Genomic DNA, 20,383 nt, shown 5'->3' with positions numbered 1-20,383 from the left:
TCCTTGAACTTCAAAAGTCTGGCTTCATCTGTTAAGATGAGGCAGAAAAAATTATCTCCCTTCCATGACTTTTGCCAATACTACATGCTAGGCATTCAATAAATAGATTTCGAGTAAATATGGAGGACATAGAGAATAAACACTTGGAAGTATTTAGCACACTATGAACTTCAAGTGTCTTTCTGGATATCGTACCTCTGAATCCTGGGAGAAAGACAGACGGCATTTCCGCAAAATCAAGTCAGTATACAGTCAATTCATTCGAACTCAAAATTTGTTGAAAACAAACTTATTTTGCTTGGTAATTCTCCAATGATGTGCCCACCCCATCGTCACCACTGGAAGCCTACCTTAGTAGCAAGTAGTCCTTCATTGTGACATCACAGGAAGCCAGCAGAGGTGAGCTTTCCTTTTCACTGAACACCAAGCACCAAGAAACACAACTGGGTCTGAGCCATGCTCATTTTAAACACTCGAAATGTTTTTCAGCACAACTATAATGAGAGCCCCTAAAGACAGAGAGAAACATTGTACTATTACTAAGTTAGTTTATATATGCATGAAATTGTTTAGTAAATATTGGCTACACTTTTGCCACCCCATACCAAGTCACTTTCAAAATACCTGGTTAGAGTGATCCCATATAGTAAGATGTGTCCATAATGAATTCTGGAAGTTCTGAGAGGAAACCTACAAGCTATTTCTGACATGTGAATATGTTAAAATGTAAACATCATGTTGGGTAAATCTTGAGAGCCCTGATCTCCTCATCACAGCTGAATCTTCCTTTGAGAAGACTGAAGATGTCTTGCTGCAGGGTACTTCTCTTATCCTGTGTGGTATGTTTTATAACATTGTAACTTTATTAAAATGACCTTTGTCTTAGTAATGAATTAATAATGATCACCAAAAGTTTGCTATGAAGGAAATAACATTTAGATAACATGAGTGAGACAGAAACAGGGATGAGGCAATGGCCGACACGCTGTCTGTCTTCGGGGACTATACAAGCAATTTTCATATAATCATGAGAAAAGTCGAGAGGACTAAATGTCACACAGGTTATCAAGATAGGGCTAAAAAGCATTCCCATCCAGTTGCCTTTAGAAGTGTCTCATTGTGACCCACTATCAACAAGTAGTCTGCAAACTTAGTATGTCCTTTGTGTCAGGGTAAAATAAGAACGGTTTTGCCTGTTATGCCATAGCAGACATTGTGAATTCTGAGCACCCAAATTTCTTTCTTTCTTTTCTTCTTTCTCCCCACCTTCCCCCAAGACAGGGTTGCTCTGTAGACCAGGCTGGCCTTGAACTGGAAAAGATCTGCCTGTGCCTGCCTCCTGAGTGTTGGGATCAAAGGCACGTGCCACCACTTCCCCGAGTGCACCCCGGTTTGTAAAGCATGGAGTAGGAGATCTTAGAGCAATTTTATGTTTGTGCAGAGAATTCAATGAGAAACACTTGGACCCAAATTTTCTATAGTATCTCACTTATTTTTAAAACTGTGTTCTGAGTCCTCCTGTTGGATTTTACCAACCACTAATGCACTTAATTGCCTGAGCTAAACTTCAGTCTAAAGTCTGTGTCACAGATCAGGAGAAGGCTTATTGACATACACCTAGTGTGCTGATACTCGGTTTGATGGCAGGTGAAGGAGAAAAGGAGTGATTTAGTGTAGAAAAGCTCAACCTGGAATGAATGATTGCTACAGAGAGGATAGAGAGGACCGAACGATCGAGAAACTTAAATTTGGGGATTAAACTTAAATGTGAATGAGAAAATGTTTCCTCAAGACAAAAATATAACCATTGAGCTTAATTTAAAAACTGTCATATAAAGATACCACTTCAATAATAAAATCTTGATAATTTTAAAACAAGCTTTTATTCTTTGCCTACAGAAAAGAAGTATACAGTAACTTGAAAGGATTAGGCATCAAAGAATAACAATGTATAAGGCTAACTAGATAAAATCTAAGGAAAAACTTGTTTATATCCTTGTCTCTATAAACTCAAAAGGGCTCACATCTGAGAACGAAATGGAATGAAAACAATTGACTGGATGTCCCAATTTTTATGCGCTTCTCTTAGATTCTAGGTTAATGCAAAACAACAACAATGACAACAAAAAACCCAAAGCAAAACCTAAAACCAACACACACACACACACACACACACACACACACACACACACACACACGCCACACAACAACCAGTTCAAAGCTCGTCAGTGCCATCTCACCCCACCCGGGGTGGGAATCTCTTGCTAGCATTTGTGCTTTAAACAAACAAACAAAAATCCAGGGAGATAATGTGATTCTCAGCATAAAATTAGCTGACTGAAATCCTGGGTGACTGTTGCTTAAATCCATCCCCTAAAACTTTGCCTGTCCTTCTAGCAAATAGTAACCAAACAAAAATCAAAACAGAAGCCTATATTATGCATGTATGTAAAATTCACGCATCAAAAAGTAAGTGCAATCACACACACACACACACACACACACACACACACACACACACACAGAGAGAGAGAGGAAACGTGCAAACTCCTGGACTAGGAAATGTCAGTGCACTCGTGAGAAGGTGAAATTTCAGTCCCTTTGATGAAGATACCATCTTTCAGCCAAGCCCTGACAAAACCTTTGGTTCCTGTTAGACCCCTCCCTCGTTATTCAGTTGCTGGGCTCCATCTGGAGGTATGGGGGGCTCTTCCTCTCCATCAGAGCTAAGCGTTCCCAGACTCAACGCCAGCCCTGGGTTCCTGCAGAGCACTCAATGTGAAGTGTCCCAACTCTGCAGAGGGCAGCTGGAAAGGGATTTAAAACGGCAACGTTGACCAATCAGCACGGTCGCGCCCAAGCAGACATTTATACGTGCCTCAAGTACAGCGGAACCTAGCAGAGACTAGATCCTGGGTTTAGGGCTGTAAAGAAGGCGTTTTTATTCCAGGGTGGTCTATATCTTTGTAAGAAAAAAAAAATCTTCACCGGGTGAACATTTTTATTTTGGAGTCAGTCCAACACAATTTTGGGTGTGATGTGTGAAAATCTGACCCTAAGATTTTCCTTTTCTTCCCCTTTCAGTTTTGTGTTATTCAAGGATGAAAAAGAGGTACATTTTAGAACGTTCTACGACTTTCAAAATCCGACTGTGGCCACGATGGTGCTCGCATAACTTAGAAACAGCCCAGACTATAAAATTAGGATTTGGCAGAAAGGAATTCTGAGGGAGAAGGTTAAAATAAAGGTAAACTTCAGGAAGAGCTAGGCAATTGGTGCGGAGGAGGGGTAAGGAATCTGTAATTTTTTTATACTCTATAGGCGTCCGAACATGGATGCACAGAGTCTGCTCCAGTAGTCAGTCCCGGAGGGGAAAAAAGCTCCACGAAGAAGCTGGCACGCTCGGTGTTCCTGTGTACGGTGTGCAAATGTGTGCATTTATTGAGAATGTACTTGCTGGCACCATCGTGTGCCTGGAAGTGTGGATGGGCAGGAGTTTGCGTGCGTGTTTACCAGTGAAGTGTGTGTGTGCGCACACGTGCATCTGCGTGCAAGCATGTCTGCGGTCACACCCGTGGGCGCGTGTATCTTCGTGCACGCTGTGTTTGTGCGCCGGCCCGTGCGCTCTGGGGTGAGGGCTCTTCTCAGTGGAGCAGAGTCAGGGGTTGGGGGAGGGGGTGGCGCTCCGACTCCTTGGCCACCCATTCCCCGGGGCTGAAATACTAGACAGCGGCGATTGACCCTGAATGCTTCTGGAAACTTAGGGCACCGCTCGGTGGAAGCGCAGGTAGAGGCCAAGGTCCCTAGGGTAACTCTGAGATGGTCATTTTCTCTTTCCTTCCTAGGACAACCGCCCAGGGGTGGCCTCCGGCGGCGAGTCTAAGCCCTGTCTCTTTAACCCCACTGCAGGCGGGAGCATGTGAGCCAGGGCTCCGGGTGGCACCCGGGCGCCTCCGCCGCCGCCGCCGCTGCCGAGGCAGTTGTGTTTCGAACGTTGCCTCTGGCCGGCGGCCAGGCGCCTCGGCTCGGCGGTCCGCCTGGCCTGCCCCCTCCCCTTGCTTCTCCTGCAGCCCCCTCCCCTTTATCCGCCCACGATCAGAGGTGGGCACTCCCCACTCCCGCCACCTCCTCCGCAAGTGCAAGCGCGCGTACACACACTCACACACATACACACACACGCCCGCGCGCGAGCACACGCACACACTCATCCCCCTTGGATCCGGGGCAGTAACTCAGAAAACTTGCATCCCGGGCTGGGCGCTCTGGGTGCAGAACGCAGAGGCTAGCAGCTTGTCCCTCTGCGTCTCGGCAGGGCCGCCGCCGCCGCCTGACCCCGCCACCCGAGGAGGCGCGGTGCCACCCACTGCTCTGTTCCTTGCTGGAGTAGAGCTGAGTGCCCCACTGGATCCCGGCAGAACCTTCCCACTCTCTCCTTGCTTTCTGACCGCACAGTCTCTGTTTCTGTCTCGTTCTGTCTCTTTGTTTCTGTCTCCCCGTCTGTCTTCTCTCTGTGTTTTTCTGTCTCTGTCCCTCTCCCTGTGTCTCTCCGTGTCTCTGTCTCCCTCCTCCCCCTCCTTTCTTCTCTCCCTCCCTCTCCCTCTCTCCCTCTGGGGTGGGGGAGAGGAGGAGGAATTCTTTCCCCGCCTAACATTTCAAGGGACACAATTCACTCCAAGTCTCTTCCCATTCCAAGCCGCTGCCGAGCGTCCCAGTACCCACAACTCCCGAGCCGTAGCGGAGAGAGGAACCCTTTCCACCTCCAACTCTCCCTCTCCCTCGCTTCCCGCCTCCTCTCGCTACCTCCACCTCCACCTCCACCTCCGCCACCCACCGCCCGCAGCGCCTCCTCCTTTCCTCCTCCTTTCCTCCTCCTCTCCTCCTCCTCCACTCTTCCTCCCTCCCCTCTCTCTTTTTGGCAGCTGCTGGACGTCCGGTGTTGGTGGTGGCAGCGGCGGCAGCCTAAGCAGCAGCAGCCCCCAGCGCGCGCCAGCTCGCCCGCTCTCGCCGCCCCTGCCCTCTCCAGCTCTCTCCATCCCGTCTCCCGAAAGGTGTTGGGCGGATCCGAGGCAGCGGAGGCCGAGCGGCTGCAGCGGCGGTACCGGCGGAGGCAGCGGTAGCGGCGGCGGGAGGCAGGATGAGCGCACGCGGTGAGGGCGCCGGGCAGCCGTCCACATCAGCCCAGGGACAACCTGCCACCCCGGCGCCACAGAAGCGAGGACGCGGCCGACCCAGGAAGCAGCCGCAAGTCAGTACGCCGGCGCGGAGGGGCCACTCAGCCCACCCGCGACGCCTCTGCCCCGGGGCCCCGCGACACGCCGGGCGACCGGAGCGCGGGAGCGCAGCGGCCACGGCGGCGCAAGCTAGCCCGCCGGCCACCCGGGTGTAGGTGGGCGGGAGACTGAGTCCCCCTGGCGAGTGAGCAGAGCAGTCTTCCCGTGTCCCCGCGCAGTCTTCTCATATCCCCGCGCCCCAAGGCTCCAGGAGCTGGGGGTCCCGCGGCTCGCTGCAGCCACCGGGCGGGAGGTAGGGTCGCGCGAGGCGTGGACCGGGACTTTCGCTATTGTGAGCAGCCCTGGAGCGGCGCGGCGTGGCTGGGGGGACATCGAGTCTCTGGGGTCCCACGGATTAAAAGCGTCGCTTTGTCAGCCGCTTTTGGCGACCGGGCGACTGGGGCGTTCAGGAGGGTCAGGACGCGGCGAGTCGGAGGCTCTGAGTCCCGCGGCTTCCACCAGCTTCTCGGGGCCGCCTTCCCGCAGGAGGCTGGTGCGCCTCGGCGGTCTCCTCGGTGCCCTCCCCACACTCCATGGCCCAAGGCTCGCGCCCTCCCGACAAAGAACGCGTGCGGAGCCTACTGCCCTCCGGTTGCTCCTCGGGATCTTTAAAAGCCCGCCGAGCTGCTGAAGCCTTCCGGGCTGGCGGGGAAGGGGAGCCCGGGGGATCCCAGGCCCCCGCGGGCCCGGGAAACGCGCTTCGCCCTGGGAGCTTTGGAAGGAGCGTGCACAGTAGCTAGGGTCGCTTCCCGCCAGGAGCCGGGTCCCCCTTTGGCTCCTTGATCCCGCGCCTCTGAGCAGCCCAAGTTTTAGCGTCCTCCTTGGCGAGTGGCTGGGGGCTGGGAAGGGATGGTCGAGGGGCACCCAGGACCCCGCGGAATGGAGGGTTTTGTCTGCGGATGCAACTAATTAAGCGTGCAGCCGGCTATTGCAGAGCTGTGCGTTGCGCTCAGGGCCGGGGGCGGGCGGGCGGGCGGGGGTTGGGGCGTCCGTAGTAATTTCCAAGCCTAGGGACGCGTCCATTGAGAACAGTTAAACTCCCTTCCCGGCCTTAAAAAAAAAAAAAATCTCATTTCTAATTTTGCTTTAAATCGCCTCCCTCGAGCGGATTAGAAAATAATCCTAAAGTCCCAAATTGCCCCCAAAGCGCTAGGTGGGAAATCGAAGAATGTTTGCTGGTGTGTTTAGGAAAATGAGGAGTGTACCTTTTGGAAATCATCAAAGGAAACAAACTAATCTAGAGGCCTCCGAGTTTTCCCGCTCTGCCCTTAGCGACACTTTACAGTGCATTTGGATCCTGTTTTACACCTCCCAGGAAGTCTCCGCTCTACCCCCTTGCTCCCCACCAGCCACCCAGGTTTTCTGAATTCTACTAATCGCACCCCCTCCCCCAAAGTCTAAAGGAAAACGCAATGGGATCCGGAGGTGGCTGGGAGTTTTTACCTTTGAGTTAAGGCCGAGTTCACAAAGAAAAATGTGTTTCCGATGTGTTTGCTCCAAGTGCCCACTGGCGCTAGTATCCAGTGGGAGTTTCTAAGCACCCCCCTCCGCTATCCCCCTCCCCCGCTCTCTAGAATGAGAACTTCCATTGAGAACGCTCAGGAGTTGTAATTAGGCTCATTTAAGCACCCAGTCTGAATGAAACAAGAGCAGATGATTCACCCGGGAGACGCTCAGCGTTCCCGGCGAATCTATCGCCGCATTTTCTTAACTGCTGACTGAGTATTGGCTACTCAACCTAGCACCCAATAAAGTAAAACGTTCATATACCTGGTGACCTCGTGGCTGTTTCAATTTCTCTTTCCCAGATACTTAGATTTTTCTCCCCACTACCCCGGTTTTCTTCCCAGTCCACCCCTCCTCCGCCCAAGAGTTTCTTTCTTAAAAACGTTTTTGAAGACAACATGTTTATTTTTGTAAAAAAAAAAAAAAGATATTTGAATTTTGACTGGAAACCATGCCTGTCTCTCCAAAAGGAAGTGGAGAATTGAAGCAATTATCTAGATAATTCAAGCAAAACCTCCCACCTCAGATTTACCATAATTATTTGGAAATTTTTAGGGGGTGTGGAATTATTCTGAGCTGAAGAGTTTGGATAATCGCTCCAACATTTCACTCAGAATGTGTGGGTTGAATCCTAAACCACCTGGAACACAGGCACATAGAGGTGACTGCAGGCCATGCATTTTTTTTTTTTTTTTTTGGGGGGATCTATCTTTCCAGCTATCCACGATTGTTTTTGTTGTTTGAAATGGGTAGTGGTACTCATATAAAAATGTTTGTTATTTCTGTGAGTTGCCAAGGGCATCATAGCCATGCAGACTTTACTTCGTACCTCTAAAATCATATGCTTTTCTAGAACGGCTCTCCCAGGGTTTGCCGTCATTCCGATTTGGAGATACAACCCAGTTTTCACGGGGTAAATAGCTTCCTCCTTGAACACTGGGATTCAGACTATAGCTCTATGTTTTTTCCTTTGGTCAAAGCTGTACCACCACCATCCAACTATGCATTTACCGAATGACTTCCAGCAGGTTGGTTACAGGTTGGTTAAGCAGCGTATGCAGAAGACACAGCCAGAGTCAGGATGGATTTCTTTCAGCCGGTCTTTAGCCACAACAGCTTGTCTTTCCTCTTTACAATCAGGAGCCAACCTGTGAGCCCTCTCCTAAGAGACCCAGAGGAAGACCCAAAGGCAGCAAGAACAAGAGCCCCTCGAAAGCAGCTCAAAAGGTGAGAGTTTCCAATGCAAGCTTTTCCAATGTTATCAATGACTTCCATGTACGTTTTTTCCATTCTAAATCTACACATCTGAGGACTGTTCTCAGCTGGGTAACTCAAGACATTTTCCCTGTGTTTGTTATATGGGTCTTAAACCTCCTCCCCCTTCCTGGGTTGAGGCTTAGCTTAAAAGCTTCCTGAAAATACAGTGATTTTAGGCAAACAAAAAAGTCATCAAATAGTATAGCCCTTAAGGGGTGGGGGAGAATGGGGTGAGGGCTGGGGGTAGAAATGAAACTGTTAATATTTACACCCATGGTGAACTAGTTGAGAATAAATCAAAGCTAGAGATTTTGACACGTGGTGGTATTCCTGCAATTTCCTCTGGGGGGAAAATAATTGAGATTAATTTATTCAGTGCTTATTTACATGATGACTAGAAGCCAAGTCTCCCCCCCCCATTAATGTTAAGCACTTGCCAAATATATGCTAATTAAAAAGAAATCCAATTATGGGTCACTGAAAAGAGTTTCATGAGTTTCACAGCTTTAAATGTGGTGACAAAGTATGCTGTTTGGATCAGATCTGCATGATATGGTGTCATAATTAGAAGAAACTTTCCCCCAGACCTGTTGTGTGACAATTTTAAATTTTTAAAACAAATATTATATATATTATATATATAAATAAATATATATTTATATATAGTGGTAGTGGGGGATGCAATAGAATCCAATTAAGTGTGACAATTTTTAAAAAACAGATTTTAAATTGCACCTTTAAAGTCATTTCATGTTGGTCATGTGTGGTAGCAAAGAGGAAGTATCTTTGAGTAAATAAATGGCTACAGAAAGAAAGGATGAAGACTATATGTCGCCTTTTGGTCTTATAAAAAAATTGGTGACAGTTTGCATCTTATTTGTGATTCTGTGTTGTCATCAAAAGTAATGGTTCAAAATGAGAAGTAAATCCCCACACACCTTCTCAATAGATTGAACTATGCAACATTAAAAAAAAAAAAAGGCTCTGTGCCTATCCTTGGGGAAATTAATCTCCTGTGTGTATTTTCCTGTGTTGAGAGGATGGCACTAACCACATTACATGGGGTGCTTCTCAGTGGTCCATGCCTGTCATAGGGACTGGTGATGTAGAAAGGCCACTTAGGGCGTCATTATCACTTCTGGCTATTGAAAGAGCAGGTTTCTCTAACATTTGAATTAACTGCCTTTTAAAGTTGAGCTCTGTAGTGAATATTTAACCAATTATCTCCCAGTCGTCTCTAAATAACCTTGCTATTTAAGTAACACATAATCTGGTATTCCTAGTAGGAGTGCTTTCTCTTTCTTCTATTTATAAAGGAACTAAAATAGGACTTTTTTTTTTTTTTTACCCAAAAGATCCTGTGTTGTGTTTCTGTGACACTTATTTACCTGTGTTCCCAGGGGCAGCACAGGAGTGTCTTGGTAGGTATTAGTAGATATTGCAAATATGATGTGATCACTCTGAAACTGATTCATCATAATATAAGTTAAGGCATCTTTAAAACTCACTGTAAATACATGATTTGAAAGTTAATATAAGACAGAAAGTGGATTATCTCCTTGATGTCCCTGTATAACTCTTCCACTTGAATGAATAGGTAGGAATGGTCTCATCATGGTCTCTTTAAGAGGTTTATTGTGGACAGAAGGGATGGTAAAACTTGTGCCTGATTTAACATATAAAGAAACAAAACAGATAAAGCATATCCATTTCCAAGCATGTTTGGTTTTCAGTGACTTTTGCCAGAAGTATCTACAGCTGGCCCCGCTAGGCTGCCCTCTTCCTGCAATTCCTCTTGTCCGTATACACGCTTGTGTGATTGCTAGAACACAAATACCCCTCCCCTCACTGAAGACCTTTCTCTGAAATCCTTCATTCTTTCAGGCAGCATCATTTCATATACTTCTGTTACAAATGTTTATAAGGGTAAACATTTAAAATGTAAGACTTTACATTTTACAAAAGTAACAGTTTACAAGTATAAAATGTTACAAATGTGAATAAGTCCATTAGCCTAGAACTTGACTGCTATTTTTCTTCACCTCTATAAGTCACACTTCTCTTGGAGAAGATGACATTGAGGATATTGATAAATCATATCTGGAATGGATAAAATTAAGGTGTTTCACTTCCAAATGTTTTCATTGGGGATGCTCCTATGCCTTTATACACAGGACCACCAACTGTGTAGTGTATTCTAAAAAGGCGGGTTTCATTATGATGTTTCTGAACTGAAAACCCTTTTCAGGAAGAGCTATACAGTTCAAAACATGCAAGATGAAAATACCTTACCAGATTAAGCTGAATATGTGTGAGAAAGCCTTCTATATGATTAATGAAGTGAGTATTTTTCTGTACTCTGGGCATCTCACACACACACACACACACACACACACACACACACAATGGGGGATGGAGAGAGAGAGAAAGAGAGAGAGAGAGAGCTAGTAAGTACTTGAGAGAAACGAATCTTTAAGTAAGGGGAGATGTAGTGTACATTGGAGTCCTGATGGATGCTGTTTAAATTTTCTTGCTGGTTTGGAATCTTTTTTTTTTTTTTTTTAACTAAGTTTATGCTTGGACTGAGCAACTGGCCTTGGGCATTTAAAAACAAAATTGCTCATTAGAAACTTAGCAGTGAGAAAGTGCATGCAGAATGCTACAAGACCAGGTGAATAACTAGTTACTAAATTAGCTATTCTTTACATTTCAATAGAGTTGATTTTTTTTTTGTGACATGGACAAGAAACAAATTTGTAAAAAGGCAATTTGTTGTGTTTAGAATGTATGAAGGAGATGATAATTATTTTTCCATCAAAATTAATTTATTAACCTTAATAAAAGTGAAATTAGAAGTTGATATCTTCTGGACTAATGGTTTGTCTGAGTATGTGAATGTATGTCTTTACCTTTACGGTCATTTGTTTCTAGCTCCAGGGATATCGGTGACCAGTTATCTCCTAACCTTTGCATTGTGTTATATTCCTCTTGTGGGTGGGCTTGACTGAAGATGCTTCCTATTTTCACCTTTCTTCTGTTCAGAGAGCAGGATGGTGTCATCTCCTTCATAGAATTTTGTTGTTCCCTTTTAATCAGGAGAGAACTCTGAAGGGTGGACACTCAAATCTCTACTTCAGGCCACAGGTCAAACAGCTTCAAGCTTCAAAGCGGGTCCCATTCAGGCCCTTGTGAAGGTGTTGAATGAAGTCTCATCAGAAAGATTTCAGGCACGAGGAAACCCTAATTCATAATCTCAGAAGTTTGCTTGGTCCCCCCCCCCCTTTCGCTTGAGGTGCCATGGCCAGACTAGAGAACAGAACACAGAGTGTAAGTTGTATCTGGGCAAAGTCTGTACACTTGAGATAACACATTCAGAATAAACATTTAATTCCATCATCACACATAACGGAAACAAGCCCCGAGGCTAACTGGGTACTCTGCAGACTGAGTCCACATCATTTGCATTCCTGGAATAAATTTTATTTTTTCCACAAATCACTACGAATATCAAGGACAATTTAGGGATAGAAAAGGAAGGTGGGACTTATTCATCATTTCGCATCAACTGCAGAGGACAGCTGCTGGGCAAGGACAGGATTTTCTTTAGAGGACTCAAGTTCGTGGTAGAGAGGGACAGAAGCAGTCTTTGTTGATTCGGTCCAAGATGACCCTGGGATGACCATGAAGCTCCAGCCTGTAGTTTCTATAGCGCTAGTATGACTTACTGGGATCCCTGTGTGCTGTAATGAGCAGGTAAGTTCTTCTGTGAGACTCGAGGGTCCCAGCAGAGCACACATAAGGCAGGTAGAACCAAGGCGTTATTGTCGCTGCGCTTTCAATCTTTCGAGTTGACTTACTTCAGTGGGAAACTCAGTTCTTAAAGCCTCACTTTGCCGGGGGAGAAAAAGCTTCAGTGAGTCTGTAAATTCCATAGGACACCACCGTCAAGTTATCTTAGCTTGTGACACAAATCAGGGAGATTCAGGTACATCAGGGTTATTCTAATCTTGTTACTTTACACCAGGGAGACCCACACTACTATTTCTCTGGAAACTACCAGGTCTCTTACCTCTTTCCTCCAGAGCCCCGGATGACTTCAGCTGACCTATATCTTTGACCCATATCATCTCAGGGCCTCAACAGATCACTTTGCAAAGGAGGTTGAATGTTCCATATTGGGATTCTATCGCATTTCAGCTCTTTGTTGAGAAAAGACAGGGTGGTGAGGAGCATTTTTTTTGCCAGTCATTTAAGCCTGCCTTGTCTTATGAGCTGACCTATTGCGGTTTCCAGAGTTCACCTTGGAACCACACAGCTTACACAAGGGTGGAAACTTAAGTTCGGAACCCCGGATGCTAAAGTCCTTAGCTGAATGCCTGTGCTCAGCTAACCGGAAGAAAAGGGTGACCAGAGAACCAGCAATATTTTAAAACTGGCTTATGCTTATTTGTATAGCTTCACACACTGAACAATTTTGAATGGCATATTCTGCCATTTATTTGTTTGTTTATCTTTTAGTGCCCGAAGCAGAGTCTGAGACCTTGCACAGGCTAGGAGAGTGCTTGACCACTGGACTAACACCCCCTAGCTTTCCTGTAAACACTATTGCTATTTAATCTGATTGCGAAAGAGGAAGGGAAGTTTAGAGTAGGGAAGTCTCCAGCTTTGAGCGAGAGAACTTTTCCAACAATTTCGGCTCTGGTTTAAACTTACTCTACGTGTATGTGGAAGCAGATGAGCGAAATAATAAGAGGAGAACTCATGCATGGGATTCCTTGGGTACATGAGCGTGAGCCGCAATGCACAATGGGGTTTTCTACATGATGTAAGCAAATTGTATCTTTTCAAGACTAAAAATGGTGGTACTTAAACTTGAGAAACCACAGAGCTAGGTTATTGAAATGATGAAATGAGAATTTACTCAATGTTTAGGCCAAATGATTAGTCCAGTTGAATTCAATGCCAGTGTGTGTTGGTTCACACTGCTTGTTATTATATTATTATTGTTGTTGTTGTTGTTATTTTAGGGAAGCTAAAAGAGTTTATTTTTCTAGGTTTTGATTAGATGTCCTCATGTTTTATAGACTCTTGGGTTCAAGCATGCTTTAATCTTTAAAAAAAATGAGAATACAAATATAAGAAGATAAACAAAGCCCCTTTTGCATGCAGCTCTTTTTGTTAGTTTTTTTAATTTCCTAGTTCTCTTTCTGTGTTCAAACACTTACTGGTTTGAAATAAGGATTCCTGGCTCATATGTAATGTTCACTATAACAGAAACTACAATGAGACTATTTAGAATGGTAAAAATTGAATAGCTGTCTAAATGTCTGAGCTTGACCTGAAGTTAGACTTGAATTAGCCTCTTGGTTCCAAGTCATCACTCTTGTTCATTTATTCACAGGAATATAGGAATACTGAAAATATTTTCCTGTCACTACTCATTTATCCTAAGGTATTTTCTTTTTAAAATTTTCTTTTCTTGTTTTTTTCCTCTTTCATTTTCCTTTTCTTTTTTAAATTCCCTTCTTCTTCTCACACCTTGCCTCTGGTGATTTCATTTTGTATATGAGACCATCTCCGTGAAGGAAAGATCTCTTCAGTCTTGCCATTAGGTTGTGTCTGGTTCAATTCCTGTAGAAGTCCACCACACTATTGAATCTCCCATGAAGTGGGACCCTGGGGAGGGAATGGCTGCCCTACTTAAGTAGAAGTGTTCTGGAGACCTACAGACTCAATAGGGACTCTTTGTAAGAGCAGTGTTTAAAAGCAGTAGTGTGTTACATTACATTTGAGTTCCTATTCAATCCTGTGGTCTTGCCGGGCCCCTTCACCCATAGATGGGTCATTTAAAGGGTGAGGATCACTGTGGTCCTCACAAACAATAAACCTGATTCAAAGTTGTAAACTGCCACACGCCCAGGGTTCAACCTCCCTGAAGCTCATCTTTCCATTTCTGGGGATTGCCCAGTGTTTATACAGTTCCAACCACAAGGTCGATGTGTCTCATCTTCCTTGACTACCATTCAGACAGACGTAAATGTATGAGAAACTTCAAGTGCGGCTGTCTCCAAGTCACGAAGGTGGAGAAATATGTGTCTTTTGCCACCAATGCTCAGAGACCCTGAGCCCCAAAATAATTCGTTTGGAGATTGCCACAGTGCAAATGTCTTACTGTTTGTCAAATGAAAAGACTATAGGAGATAGCTTTAAAGCTTTACCAAGCTCCTGAGGTTTGATGGGAATAGGGAAAACACACACACACACACACACACACACACACACACACACACACACACGTGCTTCTTGCCTCTCTATCCTTTTCTCTCCTCTCTGTCTCTTCTTCCTCACCTCCCTCTCCTCCTTCCCTTCTTCCCTCTCTTTACTTCCTTTCACAAACAGGTAGTAGATACTGTCTCCGATATGCTGGCACCAACCATCAACATTTCCCAAGTCAAGGGAGAGATGTTCACAAGATAAATATTTTTTTAAATATGGAAATAGCCACACAGGCTCAACGTACCCATCAGCTCTTAAAGAAAGAGATAGTTCTTCCATTCACTGTGGCCCCACACTTTCACAGACTTGCCTCTGAACATTTAAAATTTAGGAAACAATTCTGAATTATGCACTTTGCCAAGTCATGAAGAATATAATGAAGGCAGCCAGGGAAGAAAGCACCTTAAGGTGTGTGGGATGTAATGGCGCTGGTAAGTTTGAAAGTTTAGTTTTCTCCAGGGCAGAAAGCCTACTGGTTCTCTCTCTCTTTCCCTCTATAACAGCAGAAAACACTTAGAATTAGTTATGTCTCAATTATGTGTGTGTGTGTGTGTGAAGTACAGAACCAAAATCTATCCCAGAGAAAGCAAGGCAAACATTTGCCTTTACAATATTGTATATGTTGCTGATGCTTTAAAACAAGTGCCCTCCGTGTTTTGTTTGCCTTCTTTGAAAGAGAGTGTCCCAGTGAGCATTAAAGACACATACACAAGCCTGCTAAAGGCACAATTTCCCAGTATCTGAAAAGCCTGGAGCTAATCTGGTTTACAAACTAAAACCCCCAGCTTGTTTTGCAGCCTTTGTGGAGTTGGATCAGAATGTTTCTGTAATGTGGGTTTTAAAGAACAAGCAAGCCTCCCAGATCGGGGCCACACAGAGCAGCCGGCATGTTCCTCCTAGATGTCATCTCAGAGGAGGGTTTCAGTTTACATGGGACACCAGCCTCTAAGACCAGGGGAGCAAGTTTACTTTTAACAAGTCGGAACGATAATCGTGATCTTGCGCCCTTTCGTTAATGGTATGAATTTTATTTCTCAATGGGCTTTTTTGTAAATGGGACAATGGTTTAAAACTTATCTTATTTGCCAGGCTCCCTCTCCCCCCTCTTTCTTTGAGAGATCTGTTTTCTCGGAGTTTAAAATGTAGGGAGATCCTTTTTTAAAAAACTCCTTGAGTAGATTTCAGATACAGCTAGGTCACATCACTAGCCCCTAGGATGTAAGAATTAAACAGAAATACCTGATAAAGCCCCGTTACCTTTAAGGTTAATAGCAGTCCTTCCTCCATTCCATGGACCACCCAGTTCCCATGAGAAAGGCTTCCTGTGTTTCATGTTCCTGTAATTCACTCCTGGGTAAACTATGAACTCTAAGCTGCTTCCAAAGATGAGCTCAAATGAGGCTCTCTCCCAGGGGACTATGAGCCTTTACAAGTCCCTGCATACAGTCAGGCATTTCTTCAAAGTTTTCTTCTAGAGGAGACAAGTCAGGTATACTGGAATCATTTTGCCTTGATTCGACTGCTTGTGGGATTGGACCAACTTGAAGGAAACCTTTGCCTTAAACCTTCTCTCTGATAGCTATGAAAAGACACTGAGCATCTTGTTTGGGGTAGGCACTTCCAGGTACCTTGATGTACCCCTCAAAGCTAAAGTTACCTCTACTTTGCTGAGGAAATCCAATTAAGGCTTTTAGGGACAGGTCATAAAGTTAGGATGTCAGAGAAAGGTTTTGGACCTAAGCTTTATAAAGTGCGAACCTTCATCCATGCAGGGGACAATTTGGGAAGATTGTGGTTTTCTGGGTGTCCCCAGCTTTCACTGACCTTAAAATCCATGCTGTCATGACTAAAGGGGAGACAGTGCTCTAACTGTGACCACTGAGGAATCCTTGGTTGACCCTGAACAAAGCCAGAAGCAATTAGCAACCTCAAATCTTATAGTTAGCTAAAGATCCTAAAAGTACTGAAATTTCTGTTAGCTTTCAGAAATAAGCTAAGTCAGTGGCTCTGGTAACAGAGCCCTGTCAAGCACTGGGAGGAGGGTAGTAGCAGTCTTGAGAGTTAGACAGCTGGGTTCAGATTTCAGGGCCATCACTCACTGGCCGTTGTGTATGACCTAACATATCTAAGGGTTTAGTTGGGCATCTGCAAAGTGAAGTCATGATGTTGCTGCTACAAGGCTGCTATAAGGATTAAAGTAACACATGTACCTAACTTAAGCCAGAGTACTTTAAATGCTTAATTAAATCAGAGATGATGCTATAATCATATAAAGCTTGTGCTAATGATGGATCTGGATTAACCTGTGGTTGGATACCTATGCCAGCTACCTATCTGCTCATTCTCTCTCTCTCTCTCTCTCTCTCTCTCTCTCTCTCTCTCTCTCTCTCTCTCTCTCTCTCTCTCCCTTCCCCACTCCCTCCCCTCATCCCCCTTTCCCCCTCCATCCCCTCTTCTCTCTCTCTCATCATTTGTATTTATCTATTTTTATTTGGTAAGTTGAAGGGGAAGGAAGGTTTCATTTGTCACCGCAGGCTCTTAATATCACATTTTAGTATCACTGTATCAAGATCCACTAGCTCTTCATTCAGGTAGCAAAACTAAATTGCAAAACAAGTTGTCCTGATTCAGTCTGCCTCCATTGCGTTTGCGTTGAGGGGGTCTTGGGATGTTTCTTTTAGGGGGACTTTGGGATGTTTCTTTTATACAACAGTGTGTTCTCCGCTCTTTCTTCAGAAAAGTATAAACCTGTGCTTCTTATAGAAGGTAGATGGTGTGTGTGTGTGTGTGTGTGTGTGTGTGTGTGTGTGTGTGTATGTGTGTGTGTGTGTCTGGTTGTATTGATGTGCTTGGGGAATGGAATGAGGGTGACTAAAACTAATTAGTTACTTTATGAATGTTAATATTGGAATAAAGTAGAAATAAATAACTAATATCAGAAAAAAATCTATGCAGTTTAGTCATGAAGCAAACTTAAGAGGAAGTGGATTCGTGTCAAATTCATGTTGAGTGTGGGGTTATTGTTAATAATGCCAATCTTTAATTCGTTATTTTTCTGCAGCCATGGTTTAAATCTCTGACACACATCAGTGCTTTTCGTTGTTTTTTTCATCCTCTCTCCCCCTCCCTCCATTACTCTTCCTACTTTAGGCTGAATGATTGACAGGTGGTTGAGAGCATAGGACAGGAAATTAATCATTCAGTAGTTGTCGGCTATTTATTGTTTCATATTAAAGCGTTTATAAATTATTTCCTACACTCAGACTTGCTTCCCATCGCTTCTTGGCCCTTTGGCTAAGATGAAGTGTGGATTTGCTTTCCGTAGTAATGCAGAGAGAACTGTTGGATGGTTTAAAATGAACATGTCAGCATTAATTTTTCTAACTGGTTTCAAAAGGAGAGTCTTGACCACTGAAGGAACATTCATTCTGTAAAATGTTAATTTGCATAAATTACAGGATGTGGGAATATTTCCTTTGTACAATCAGAAACAAAGGCGAAATGGATTTAACAAAAGCATCTTCATGAATTTCCGAGGGGGTCACTCCACAGGAGTCTTTCATGGTGAGGGGTTGCATAGATACCTCTTTATAGCAGCAAACAGTGAAGAAGCAGCAGCCACTGAAGATCACAGAAGACGAAAAGACACATTCTTGATACCTCATCTGCAGTCCAGAACATTCTAACTGGAAAAGTATTCCTCTGTCCAGCACTTGTAAATACTGCCAGGCAGGAGACTACATGGTTCCTTTTTTTCTCCCCCCTGTTTTTCAGAAAGCAGAGACCATTGGAGAAAAACGGCCAAGAGGCAGACCCAGGAAATGGGTGAGTAAGAAGTTCCCATGCTTAAAGGGAAGAGAGTGGTTTTATTTTCCCTATGGATGGTGTGAATTGCTAACTTCTGACTTGATGAAGCCTTGGAAGACCAAGGCCCAGGACCTAAGATTAACTCCTTACCATTTGTCCCCAAGAATTTACAGTTTGTTTTCCCTGGAGGTGACTCCTTCCTTCTTTCTCTTTCCATATCAAAGGAGTCTTCCCTCTCCCTCCAAGAGTAACAAAGAGACGGTTTGTTTATGGGTTTGGGTAACTAGAGTGAAAGGTATTATGAACCTTCAGAAGTTGCCTACAGTGCTGATAACATTCAGAGGAAACGTGTATGAGGTCATTTTTCAAAACTCCTTCTCTCTGTTTCCTCTCCGGCTCTTCTTTTTCACTGGTCTTGTTTCCTAGGTGGTCTGCGTGTTCTTGAGCACATTGGCGTCTACAGGAAACAGGTGTAATTTCCAGTGTTCCCGGCAAACCTTAATTATCATCCTACATAGGGACAAGAGAGGCCCTGGTGCCAGGCACCTTACCCACCTTCTCCTGGAATCTCTCTCCCACTGGCGTCTCCAAGGCAAAGGAGGCTGTTTCTCAAGAAGGTGGCTGGCTCATCTGGCCCCAGCCAGTCTGCCTTGCTCCTTTGCTCCCCTCCCCCAGAGTGTTTCTCCCGTCTGTGCCTGCCCTCTCTGACTAGTAACGTCCCTTCCTGCTCTTCTGGGCTGTGTTTTCCCCTGTTAGTTTGCCGGTCCTTAAGCCCCCAGTTCTGTGTGGCTTTCTATTTATACATCGGTGTTGTCTTTCATTTAATTTATTCATCTTGTATTCCCCCCCCCCTGCTCCCACATGTGTTAGGATTAGATTTCTTAGCACAAGGAAACAGGGATGATGTTTAGATTAAAAACATCTCAGTGCTATGCAGTGTGAGGGTAAAGTGAGTGCGTTTTATTTAGCCTGCTTCCCAAGAAGTGAATTCTCTCCAAATCTTATCTGCAGGGCCATTCTTCAGTCTAAAGCCTGGTGCCTTAAACAATGGGGTCGCACAGCCCCCTAGGCTGCCTCTTCCTTCCCCACAAGTGCTCAGGACTTAGAAAATCTTCATTCTGCTTTGGAAACAACCCTGCCCCCACCCATCTCCATGCCTAACCCCTGAAATATGTAAAGCGGTTGCTTTCCTTGTCGTTCACACTAAGCCTTTAAATATTTCAGAACAATTAACAGGACCCATTTGTTCTCTTTTCTGACTCTTCTCCAATCCTTCCACCCAACTTCTCCTACCTCCCTACCCCTACTCCTTATTCTTTGCTGAGTAAGTTCTTTAAATGTTCTGAAATATATTCCCCAGGGCTAGGCATCATGTTCTAGGTGCAGGTTCTGTAGCTGGTGGCTTTATTGCCTCTCTTGTACACATGGTTATCTAGTGCGACCTAATCAACTTCCCTGGAACTCACTAGTGTGAACAAGCTATTTCATTATGCTCTCCGGCTCTTCTGGTCAAGAGTATGGACAGGATAGAGCAGAAAGGCTCTACACGAAGAGGTCAGAATCCTCTGCCAAGAGGACTCCAGCATTTAGCAATGCCTCTAAGGCCTAGCATTTGTAAGCTTCTAAACTTCAGGTCCAGTTATCTGATTGGTTGGAAGTTGTTCGTATCTGAGAGTGTCCCCAGACAGCTCACACCGTAGTCTAATGGTCTCTCTAGTCTGATGCTGTCAGCCTTCTTATCGGCACTCAGGGTTCAATAACTGGGAAGTTAGCCACATACTTGCTCCTGGAAATCGGAAAGTACCACTGCTGTTCCCTTGTAGCTAGCACAGTGCTGACATGTTGCTAGAGAATACAGGCTAAATGCAGGCCTGTCTGGTATTTCCTGAGCATCCAGACTCTGAAAGCACACCCAGTCCTGCAGATGACACAACAAGAAAGACCTGAATACTTTTTCTAATAGTCAGTCGAATATCTTTGAGGTCAGGATTAGTAAGACTAAAGGGAAATTAAATGAAATAAGCTGTAAGCGGATACAGATGAAATTAACTAGGCAAATACCTTCTAGCAAGTAACTCCCTGCTTTTCGTACCCACCACCTTCAGGGTACACTCTAAGGTTCTCGAGTTAACCTCCACAGGTCTTGGTCATGTCTGCGCTTTTCTGAAACATTCTGTAGCTCCAGAATTGGTTGACAGGTTGACGGCCACTCCCTCAGTGGCTCACAAAATTGTTTCTACCAAATACAGAGAGTGATGTGCTTATAA

At 44.8% G+C, this 20,383-nt stretch overlaps 1 protein-coding gene across 1 annotated transcript in view; it reads left to right on the top strand.

Moving 5' to 3' along the window:
• Nucleotides 1-4,719: 4,719 nt before the first annotated feature.
• Nucleotides 4,720-20,383, top strand: part of Hmga2 (high mobility group AT-hook 2) — a 114,880-nt gene continuing 99,216 nt past the window's right edge. Inside the window, exons 1-3 of the mRNA XM_032913027.1 lie at nt 4,720-5,245; nt 7,917-8,003; nt 18,084-18,134. Of these exons, the coding sequence (XP_032768918.1) occupies nt 5,135-5,245; nt 7,917-8,003; nt 18,084-18,134 (249 nt within the window). The 5' untranslated portion in view covers nt 4,720-5,134. The remainder of the gene's footprint in view (nt 5,246-7,916; nt 8,004-18,083; nt 18,135-20,383) is intronic.

The sequence above is a fragment of the Rattus rattus genome, chromosome 1 (assembly GCF_011064425.1).
Source record: "Rattus rattus isolate New Zealand chromosome 1, Rrattus_CSIRO_v1, whole genome shotgun sequence".
Taxonomy (NCBI): domain Eukaryota; kingdom Metazoa; phylum Chordata; class Mammalia; order Rodentia; family Muridae; genus Rattus; species Rattus rattus.
This window is presented reverse-complemented; position numbering and strand designations above follow the sequence as displayed.